Raw genomic sequence first — 12378 nt, 5'->3', positions numbered from 1 at the left:
GGCATACATCACATATATAAAAAGTAGTTATCATGAATCATGTATAAACTAAGAACGTAACAGTGGAGTATCTATGTCAACTATACACACACACACACTAGATATTAACAACCTAACCCTACTTATTTGCTATAATTAAAAAGGATATTCATTGTACAATGAATAATGAAAATAACATATTTACAAGCTCACAACATGTCGCATCGCAACACACTGTGAGCTTGTAGGTCTGCTATGTTTTACATTTTCAAAATGTTTGCCTGTTTTTCCTCAAATGTCACCTATAATGGCATACCCAAAATAGGGATGCCAGGGCTATCTATCTATAAATGCACCACGTCTCTCTGTTTGTCTGTACATATGTACGTCCGTACGTACGTGTGTACGGCTGTAATGCATGTAACTCGAGAACCGTTAGCCCCACCGACTTCCAAATTCGACATGCGCGTTTCACACCCACAGGGAGTGAGTGCAGTGCCCGGTGTCGAGCGCGCGGTTGTCCAGAACCGCCACAAAAGGCCTCTGTCTAGTTGAAGTTAATATTAATAGCGTACGGTATATAAAGTGACGGTTAAATTTAATTCATAAAACAATTATGCACTTCATAGTTTGTGGAAGGCTGTACAGTTAGTATGCTTACACAACCCCAGGGACCGCCAGGGACCACCAGACGTTATCTTCATGACCTTGAGCCTTTTGACTTGCTTGTTATGCTGCTCTGTTCATTTTCCCCGGTGACCTGGGGGTCAAGTCTGCCAGCATTGACGGCTTGACTTCCCCTGACCTCTGTGACTTTGAGATCCTGGTGAGTTGACCCCAATAACCCTGCCATGTGTATATGATCCACTCTACTGGAGTTCATAAATCACTACGACCCCCTACCTCCCCACAAAGCAGCCAAGTACTGTTTCTTTGAATTGATCAATATTATTGATCTCTGGAGCGATATGAATGTGCTTACCCCAGAGTAAGTAACTCCATACTTATGGTACTGAAATAGTTGTAATGTCCACAACAGGTAATAACATGTAAGTATGGGTTAATGGGTGGTAGATGTAAGTAAGATAGACCACAAATTATTATTTGACATATAACTGTTACACATTCTACCATGATTCAGGTTAAGTATTATCCAGACATACTGTATGTCCTCTATGGGTTTGGGTGGTAGATGTAAATAAGATGGACCACAAATGTAGTATTATTTGACATATAACTGTTACACATTCTACCATTCGTTCATCTGGTTAGGATGCCTCTCGAGCGTCTCCCTAGGGAGGTCCTCGATGCACTTCCCGCTGGAAGAAGACCCTGGCACAGATCCCAGAGGATTAAATTACTAATGTTGCCCCCGCGAGGATAAGCGGTTGAAGATGGATGGATGGATGGACATTCTACCGTGATTTAGGTTAAGTATTATCCAGACATCCAGAGTTCTCTTTTGAGTTTCCTATCCATTGGGATAGCAATTGTCAATTTGTCATTATAATGCAGTACTTGGCTTACATGTAGCAATTCGTTATCAGCATGTGTTAATGAACAGCATGTAGTAATTTAGTAAATAATCTATTATGAATGTCAATAGCAGCAGAAGTTGACCTGCTATTAGGTTGCCACGAGACCACAATGCATTCAAGTGTAGACCCAATTTAATTATAATGGATGCAATTGTCCCGTCGTCCTCGTCCCCCCCCCACCCACACACACACACACACACACACACACACACACACACCCAAACCCATCACTCTTTGTCCTCTGTGCCCCCCTATTTTGCAGACCCATTGGCATAATACCTTAGGTTAGACACACACACACACTCACACTCACAACAGATGCCCCCTAACGCTGATATATAACACAAGTGGGCACATGATTGAGGACCCTGAGGCTGGCAGGCCTCATGGCATTGTGTTTCCCTTGAGCGGGCAGCCGGCCTCCCTAAATACCCCTTTGTCTCAGGGTGGGATAATAAAGCCACTGTCCAAGCCACTGGTACGGCACGCGCACGGCTACTCATCCCTGGTCTGTGACCCAAACAGGTGGATGTGAGAGATGGGGCGGGTGATGGCGGGTGGATGGGTCTCTGTTGGGAGGGGAGTGAGGGAGGGAGGGGGGGCTGCATCTGTCTCCATACTCAACGACTCCCTGGGCCAGTCACCACTCCATATGCTGTCAGGCGAGAGAGGGAGTCAGGGGCACAAGACCAGACTAACAGGTGGAGGGGTGGGGGTGGGGGTGGGGGTGGGGGTGGTGGTGGGGGGGGGGGGGATGTTAGAAGAGATACAACTTGATCAGAGAAGGATAGAGAGATTTTGGAGACTGTTAAATTAGCCATATGAGAGAGAGATTTGACTATCCTGATTTCACTTGGGGAAGACTCTTACTATTTAAGCCATATTAATGTTTGGCCTGCAGCATAGAGAGGCTTTTTGTCCCTTGTGCGTCTCCCATGCAGGCCCAAGAGCACTCGCTGTAACCGGAAAACGATCCTCCAAACTCCAAAGCATTTATACTTGTTCCCTAAAACTGAATGGATGTTATTTTTGTGTACAGTGAGTTCTTAATATTTCAGTACCTTCTCGGTCCTGTATTCGTTGGTCGTCTTTGATTTGTCAGTATAGCTGTTAGTGTTAATAGAACCAGAGTGGTTAATATTTTGTGGCTTACTGTATTCCTGTGTTCCTTAATAGCATTGCACTTGACTTGGATGTAAAAATAGTGCCTGAATGTGTGCATCCCAGTAATCACACCATAACCGTTATAGTGTAATTTTAGTTACAGTGATGCGTTATGGCATAACGGTTCACTGTGACTTTGACCATGTCTTTTTGTTTTACAGTTTTTACAGCAACAGCAAGCTGAGAAGATCATTGGTAATGGACCTATATTGGTAAATGTACTGTATATGCACAAATGATCACTGGGTATTTTACTGCAGGTGTGTTTGGGGAGAAACGTGTGTGGGGGGAAGAGTGTGATTGCAAGCCTCATTCTGTTTAATCCAGTCCACTGAGGCTGAACATATAGGCCTGTGTGACAGCTGGAGCTCCCTGTCCCTATTCTGTAAAATTATTTAAAAAAACCTAAATGAAATTGGTCAAGGTCCTGTGAAGGTACAGAAAGGGCATGAATGAAAGAAATCACACCCGTGTGAAGTGAGGGGTGCACTTATCATCATACATCATCTAATTCTGGCCATTCACATCCTATATCCAGCTTTTAATGTTTGTGTTTACAGTCCATTCATTATCAATGGCATTTAATGTTTGTGTTAGGACAAAGTTTGTGTTTACACGCACACTAAAAGCTGGACATACAGTATAGGAGGGCCTAGCGCCCCTCAAATATGTATTATAGGCCCAGGCCGTAGCGTAACGGTCTGGGCACCGGACTGGTGATCCAGTCGCGGTGTGCCGCGGGTTCGACTCCCGGACCCGACACGGCCTTTACCGCATGTCATCCCCCCATCTCTCTCCTGTTTCCTGTCAGCCTACTGTCTGTCCCTTAAAAAATCAATAAAAGGCGTAAGCCGCAAAAAAGATATCTTAAAAAAATATATATATATATGTATTATAAGTAGCAATATTAATAGATGTTGCCTCACCTTTTGTGGTCCATGATGTCTCTTCAATACTTTGCTAAATTGCTACCTCTCAAATAGGCGGCCATATAAATTCAAATGCCATTTATTTCAAATCCTTAAAAGTTCAGATGGAGGACAGTCTTCACAATCAGCGAGGTAGGCCCACACAAATAACCTGTTGTGGAGAGTATCATACATTTATTTATCTGTGAGTTTCTGTGAGTAACATTTTCAAACGCTGCATGCCGAAGAAGTATTTATTTAGGTATTGAGTGATAGCGATGCATGCTTCTATTTATCAAGTGCACATGAAGTGCATCGGAAATTCAAAAGCCTCTGCCTCGGCCTCTGCCTGACGACAACCTGAAACCGTTTGATGACATACTGTCTAACTCAATGAAATATTGAAATAAGAAACGAGATTCTGCCTCTGGGTTGATTTGCCTCTATACTATAACTGCTGTCCATCTAGGGGGGTCTCTAAGCTATAATCTGTTGGATAAGGCTAATTAATTTTTGGTTCCTGCTATAGACCGACTGTCTCACAAGAGAATCTTGTTTGCAGGAGATTAAAAGATTGTTTGTTAGAAAGGTGTAAATTATCAGGGAGGCCTCATCGCATGCACCTGCTTAATTGACATAATGAGGAGTCTCATGGGCTCAGAGTGGCCATGAGGGGGAGGAAAGTGGATCTTTCACAGGTAAGTGGGCCCTGTGTGCTATGGTAGATAGAGAGCACCAAATCTGCTAGCACTACACAATAAAGTCCTTAGTCTTATACTCTTAACTGAGCGTGACAAAAATAGATACCCATAAACGTACAATTTTACACTGAGGATTTTACTGTGTATACTTCAAACGAAATGTTGGAGAAATATTCAAAGATAATAGGCAGGTACTATTGTATTACCTCAATTTTCTTTTTTTAAGAGCTAATCAACACACTGGCTATTTTATGAGATCTCTGATTCATAGAAAATGTTGCAACTGCTCTATCCTTTTTAGGTATAGAAAATCGTCTACTTTTCATATTGTAAAAATAAATCTGTATTTGTGAACAGATGTTGTCTGTGAAGCTGTCAGCAGGTGATGTCAGCTGTTCTGTCCAGTGCTCTCCATCTCAAATTAAAGTAAATGGGGTGGGGGGTTGTGGGAGAGATAAAGTTTATTCAAAGCATGCAATGTGAATTTTGGTCACAAACCCTGCTGCAGAAGGCTTTTCATGTGAGGACAAGGTCGGGAGACATGCAGCGCATGGAGGAGTCTGTATTTTTCCTTTTAGATTTCTGCTGAGAAATCACAATGGAGGAACCAGGTTGAACTGCATGGCCTGCTATAAGATAACATGTGCAGTAAATGCAGGTGGAAAAATATTTTTAGCTTAGATCTTATTTCTTCTTTACTTAGTCTCTACTGATTTGTCATTATCTAGTATTTTTTGTATGTTGTGAAAGCCTAAAAAGCGTTTAAATACATTGTGTATAGGCTACTGATCAAGACAAGATGTATGTATTCACAGTCGCACTATATGATATTATGCAAAATATTGTGTCATATAAAACCATGCAGAATGGGCATCATTGTGATGCATGACACAATAATAAAACGAATGCCTTCATTAAACAGACTTAATTTTAGACTGGCAATGTCATGTGATCATGTCCCACTTGTCTGCTAGGCAATGCCCACTGAAATGTTGTTTCCCAAAGCCTGCAAAGCATGGTTTCCGATCAGCATTAATCGGTCAAATTGTCTGTTTGAGCCCTGATTGTCTTTGTGGCTTCAGTTGACCTTTAGTTTTTGGAATATTTGTTGATCAGGCGATTATAATTCTCATATTTTAGTAGTTTTTCTCTGCATGGGGCTGCATCTGCATGTAGCACAACATTAGGCTGGAGCGTAATCCACCACGAAAGTATTTCCATTTGTCTCTAGAGGAGATCTTTATTAATGGTGTTCTATAAGTCAAAAGGCATTGATAAATGGAATAAATACGGCACAGTCATTTAGTCCAAGGAGTTTTAAAGAAGGACCTGCTAGTGGAACCACATTTTTGTTTGTAGCTGAAACCCTTGAATCATTTGGGCTGCATTTCATCAAACACCAACTCCTTTGAGATATGTAACGAGAGAGAAATATCAATTATATTCCACCCTGACATGAATATAGGAAATTATGGAAAGGATGAACACAAATGTATCCATGATTTTCTGGGGTTGAGGCCCACTTTCATGATTGTTTATTTTTATTTTTATGTATAAGCACATGAGTGTATGTGTATGAGATTGTGTATGAGATTCAGAGTCATTCTCACATTTCTTGTATAGGGAGCTTCCCTATATGCAAGCAGCCTGTGTCTGTGCAACAACACAGCACGTTATTAATTTGATTCTTTAAACTTCTGGAATGAGCTTTTCATGTTTATACCTGATAATTAATAGATTGGAATAACATCTGACCCCCCCCTCTAAACGGAGAGCATGCAGTGCAAACTAGGTGAGCATTAACTAACTTGACCCATAGTACTAACGTGATTGCTCGTATAACTATAACTTGAAATAGGCCATCAAGTGGCTATAATGAATTGATTGTGTTGTGAGAGCATATGGACATAGTAAATTAGTATGTAAGTGTTGAAAAATTGCCTTTTTTCTTTCCACTGAGCACTGGTGCATAACTCAAAATGAAAAAGGAACAAAACATATTTTTCAATTGTGCATCCTGTAGGAAATAAAAGTGATGTATAGGCAGTAGGTCGCTGTAGAACATATTTAGACTATATGGGTCACCCAGAGCTTTAATGGCCATTGATTAAGTGTGTGGTCCCTCAGACCTCTGCTCCATTAGCCTCATTATCGGGTCTGGATCTCTGTACATATAATGTGTGAGGAGGTCTGGATCTCTGTACATATATGTGTGAGGAGTCTGAGAAATGAAAATGATATGCTTTTTAGTAGCTTACCGGTACTTCAGATCTCTCTCTTTTTCTTTTCTTTTAAACATTTAAATCTGTTAGGTATTGTGTGCCATATACAAAACCCCTTCAAATTCATAGACAGTGGCAGAAACTTAAATCAATTCAAAGATCAACTAAACCCTGTTATGCACTTTCAAGGGGACACTGTGGGATTAATTTAGAAGTTGTTAATAATAATAATCACCTTCTTCATCATAACACTAATACAAATAATAAATAATTTAGTTGCTACTGCTGAAGACGGTAAGACCTGTAATGTAATTAGGTCTATTTAGGTCAAAGTAATTCATGGCTAAGATACTCACAATGCTATCGAGAAGGCAAATCCTTTGGGCTATTTAATTTAGTTAATTCCTGAGCTGAAAGTGAAACGGACTAATCATATATGGTGATAGTTCAATGTCAGAGAAACAGGTCCAAGTGATGTATTTTGCCATATTCCCGGACAGTTTTAATATATTTGCTATCTCTCGTTTCTCTATCTTTTTCCACTGCCTATATATTGTTTACGCATTTTGACATTAATGCAGAATGTTGAAGAAATCGCCAGACATCGTTCAACCTCTCGGTTCCCCATGCATGCAGTTCACATGAGAGTGTCGGAGCACTTTTCCAACGTCTGCAGTTGGCCAAGTTGTCATATTTATATAGGCTGCAGTCAGCCAGCCAGGCCTAGGCTATAATAAAAGTAGGCTATCGAACTTTATCCATGCCTAATATGGCTTGTGACTGACCAATTCACTGACGGACGGACGGACGGACAGCGGACTTCATCGTCTATTGTTTAACGAAAACAACGAGGGATTAAAGTAGCGTCTGTCGATCCCATATGCCCCTTATATGCCTAGTCCCTCTTGGTTTGATTAAAACAAAGTTATTGTAGAAAGATATAGGTTATACTATCGAGTAGGCTATTCTGTTTCAGTCGTAGGCCTATGACTTGTGTGCATCACCTGTGTGCCCTGACCTTGAGGCCTGTGAGTAGACCTATATATGCTACACCATTTCGTCTCCCATCTTAACAGAACTGCGGGCTGAAAGTTACGGTATAGTGACCTTGGGTCGAAAACTGAGATTTATCTTTTAGCTTCACCAGGATGAAGGACAGAGTTGTTGACATTACGCGTGGATACGCATCTCATGAATATTCAGGTTTCTTTAACCCAACCTAATTGTTTCCAAGTTCAAGTTCAACAACGACATATACAATTGCGTACACATTTTGTTAAATGTCATTGTTCGGCGATAAACCTAACCCTTTTTTTCTTATAATTATTATATTGACAACCTGCAGGTTAGCCTGCCCTACACCGCTTGAAATGTGGATATTGGCTATTGTGAAGTCAAATAAATTATGGTAAAAAGACATCTAAACTTTTGAACAATTAAGCACACACACACACACACACACACACACGCACACCTATTATCTGACCACGTAGAGAATCGCGCCTCCGTAACGCTTCGATTATTTCAAGCAACGCTTTTAATTAGTGTGCTCCTTTAGACAGGACTCGACTGAAAGAGATTATTGGCAATGTCAAGGATGCTAATTGAATGTTCGACTTCTAACAATTAGCCCACTGTAGAGCCATGTCGACTCATTAAAGATTCGATTGCCCGTCTGACTTTGGCTCTTAAAGTCAACTTATCGTTGCACTTGAAACTTTGCCATTCACAAATGCCCCCCATGCACAGAGCTGACCAACCCCCTGCATACACCCCCGCGATTTATCCACTGAGACAAAATGAAGTCCGTCGTTGGATACATTTTATTCGAAATAAAATCTGGTAGGCCTAACGGGCCTATACGCTAAAAATTATTAGCGTATAGGCTATTAAATTAGGGTCGGTGTTTTGTCATCTGTGTAAGTTTTTAACAATGTTTCAAAGCCTACAGCTCGTCTTTGCAAAATAATCTAATAATAATCTCATTAATCTGTATACCGCTTCGCCGTGTCCATGCATTTAGAACCCGTTCAAAGTATATTTTCATATGTCTTGAATAGCTATATTGATCAGATAGCTTAATACAACATTCAATTGGTTTCGGTTCGAGAAGCCAATTTCTCCTCGTCTTGAGATATACAAAAAAGCGTGTTTGTCTATGGGTTCTTCAAGTGAAATTGTAGTCCCAGGAATGTGAAGTTTGTGCAGCCTATATAGAACCATGCGGTGGTGTTTGAAAGAGACCCTGTGCCCCAAAGAAGCCCCGCCAGTAAAATATTAGGATTAGCATCTCTTTGAGGCCGCCAGGATTAACACTGCTTCCCAAAAACGCACATTCCTTTTGTTAAAACTATCTGAATTGAACTACCGGAAAACCAGGAAAAAGGTTAATTCCTCCATTTGGGTATAATAAGGCTATTGTTGTAAGAAGAGATTTGGTTATATTTTATTCCTGCATGTGGGATGCTTTGCCTCTTTGTTGATTGTGCCTTGAATTTACAAACATTTTGACCACTTAAACCCAATTGTTTTAAATTGAAAATTGCCGATCTGCAGGCTCACAAAGTGTCACATTGCAGAGCGTTGTGAGCTTGTAGATCTGCAATTTTCGAAATAAATAAATAGCCTAATAGCCCCCCCCCCCACACACACACACACACACACCGGTCCGTTAAATATTGTAGATGTAGGCTATATATTACCATCAAGGATAGGGACATTTTTTTGTTTGCATGCATTTTAATTTTCGTTTAAATAAATTATCGGTATAGGCCTATAAGATTTAATTGGAAACATTTGAAACTCTATAGGCCTTATATAGACCAGCATACTTTTCCTTTAGAGAAATATCACTGTAGTCCAAATAAACTAGCCCGACATATAATGGGTTAATTCTTCGCATCGGGATAGATACATTGTCTGAATTTGGCTTTGCGGGATAAAATGATTTCCAAATATATATATATATTTCCCCCCTAGTTTCTTCATTTTCTAAACATCACACACGCACGCACACACACACACGGCGCACACGCACGCATGCACGCACGCACATACGCAGGCACAGATTTAGTTGGTTGAAGAATGAGTGGGGTCAGCTCACAGGACCTTTATTCATGTCTTTTCATCGGTGGGGTCAACACCATCTTTGGAGCCCGTGAGGATCCATGGTCACCGTGTGTCAGATCAATGGAGGGGAGTCGCGCGTAAAGTGAGGAGTTTCTCAGCACCCGAGAGTCTTTTCCAGTATGGCTATCCCTTGATTATTACTACCATGTGCTTGGAAAGTCTTGTCTGTTCTTTGTGATGCTAATTAATTCACGATTAGCATTTTTTTTTTGTCGTTCGAAAAAAGTTAGAAATCTATTAAAATCACAGCAGAGAGTCTGATGCGAGGGGGGCTCACAAATTGCATACAATACAACAGATCACAGTTTCGAAGGCTAGCACAGATAAAAAACACATATGTACCATTTATATAAGACACACACTGATTGTCTCTTAGAAACTACATATTGATTCCTTATAAACACGTTTTTTTTTCTTTCTTAAATAAAGTAGTGCATCCATGTCGCCTCGTGGGCGCGCAGTCCACACACCATCCTCACCAAAGCGTCTCTCAGCGCGTCACGTCGGCAAAATCGTGTATCTTAAATTAGACCTGTCCATCCCAAACGCTTCGCCAAAACATTGGCTCCTTTAGTTCTGTTATCAGATAAGCACTTGTTCCGTTGCTGTACTTTTATCAAGAGGCGACTCTGTGCTGTCCTAACCAACAGGTGTTTACGCATAGACGCGCACACTGATAGACATACTATTGGGGGCTACAACCTGTGAATGAACTGAAAATCTCAATGCCAGTGTTAAAATAAATACAACTTCTCCTCTAGGGGATCAAACACCATCATGCCAAAACCCCAAGCCCCCCACCCCGAGCGCCTTGTCTCGCCGACGACTCGCATGAATCAATCTTTTTATGCATACATTTCTATTGAAGGATGGCAGGGCTATGTTTGATTTATGGTCATTGTTTTGTTTTGTGTTCTTGACGGATGACTACTCTCTTCACAGGACTTGGAATTTCCACGAGGAAGTTTGATCTTTATAATCCAAGCAATCAGCGTTGAAATTCAGCTTCCACGAGGCCGCTTGGTCCTTATAATCCAAGCAGTCCGCTGTTGAGTTGAAGCCCAGTCCCGACGTCCCGTAGCCCTGCGTGGGGAGGGGGGCCGGGGACTGGTTCAGGTGGCTTGCGACTCCAGGGTTTGTGCCCATGGGACTGAGAGTCGACCCGGGGCCCGGCAACTGATGGTGCATGGGTGTAAGGTAAGACCCGCAGTCCATGCCACCGAAGTAGGACGTCGAGCCGGCATAGCCTTGGCTGTATCCCGACGCTTGTGAGTAGGTCATCGGGTAGGACCTCTGCATGCAGGATGAGGAGGTAGACAGCGGGTCGGACAGCGGAGAGATGGACGCCGGGCTCCAGATGGACACCGGCGCGGCGGTGCTGGTTGAAATGGCTGGGGCTGTCGTGGTGCTGGTGGGCGGTGTGAACTGGCCACTGGCCCCACTCTCCGAGCTGACTTCTCTGGTGGGTGAACTTTTCTTTTTGGCCGGCCGAGCCTTGTTCTGACCCCCGTTCTGCTGCTGCTGTTGCTGCTGGCGACACTTTGCCCTCCGGTTCTTAAACCAGACCTGGAACATTTAGATTATTTTTTATTCTCTCCAGAATGTATTTACTCCTTCTTGTTTTTATTGTGTGTGTGTGTGTGTGTGTGTGTGTGTGTGTGTGTGTGTGTGTGTGTGTGTGTGTGTGTGTGTGTGTGTGTGTGTGTGTGTGTGTGTGTGTGTGTGTGTGTGTGTGTGTGTGTGTGTGTGTGTGTGTGTGTGTGTGTGTGTGTGTGTGTGTGTGTGTGTGTGTGTGTGTGTGTGTGTGTGTGTGTGTGTGTGTTGCGTTTTCAATGGACTGCATAGCATTTCGAAAAATGTGGTAGCTTACTATAAACCGCTTGATTTGAGCTCACCTGAACACGAGATTCTGGCAGGTTAATTTTGAGGGCCACCTCCTCGCGCATGAAGATGTCTGGATAACGAGTTTTGCCGAACAGCGCCTCCAGTATGTCGAGCTGGGCGCGCGTAAAAGTAGTCCTTTCTCGTCTTTGCTTGCGTGGTGTTGCTGCAAAGCCAGGAAACGCGAGAAGAAAGGATTAGTCATTTTAAATGGAAAAACAAAAATCCCATTAAATCTCTGCAAGTGGAGGGAAAAAAAACACACTGAAAACGATGGTTTCTGATGATGTGCGTGTAATTACGCATGGGTCCTGTGAGGCCGTATACCGTATAACACCATATTTTATATATATATATATATATATATATATATATATATATATATATATATATATTATATTATTTTTATTCCACATTCAAAAAATAGAGTTTGTAACTCACATGGGTAGCCCACGGATGGATGCAGCAGGTCCATGCCGGACGTGGTTAAGCTCAGTCCATTGACTGTGTAAGGTGGTTGCTTGAGATATGACATCATGCTAATGTTCGTCTGGGGGGCGAAGTTGGAGAAAATTTTGAAAATGGACGAGGCTTCCGAGATGTACTTGGTGTGTGTCGTATTATTCGACGTGCTGTCCACGTTATGTCCAATACCTGCAGGGGGAAACAGAAGAGAGATCGATCAACGCGATTTTAGTGCCAGTGCGGCGTGGAATAAACCTTCTCCAAGCGTCACACTCTTAACCCCCCCCCCCCCCCCCCCCCCCCCCCACACACACACACACACACACACACACACACACACACACACACACACACACACACACACACACACACGCACACACACCCTGGGGCA

The 12378-nt window shown here is 42.2% G+C and overlaps 1 protein-coding gene across 1 annotated transcript; it reads right to left on the bottom strand.

The window, feature by feature from the left end:
• Window positions 1–10577: 10577 nt before the first annotated feature.
• On the bottom strand, window positions 10578–12060 carry otx2b (orthodenticle homeobox 2b; the record flags this gene model as incomplete). Its single annotated transcript, XM_083791193.1, has 3 exons — window positions 10578–11207; window positions 11537–11688; window positions 11964–12060. The coding sequence occupies 3 exons, from the start codon at window positions 12058–12060 to the stop codon at window positions 10578–10580; spliced, it is 879 nt and encodes a 292-aa protein (XP_083647319.1).
• Window positions 12061–12378: the final 318 nt, after the last annotated feature.

The sequence above is a fragment of the Protomyctophum parallelum genome (assembly GCF_964188405.1).
Source record: "Protomyctophum parallelum genome assembly, chromosome: 20".
NCBI lineage: Eukaryota > Metazoa > Chordata > Actinopteri > Myctophiformes > Myctophidae > Protomyctophum > Protomyctophum parallelum.
This window is presented reverse-complemented; position numbering and strand designations above follow the sequence as displayed.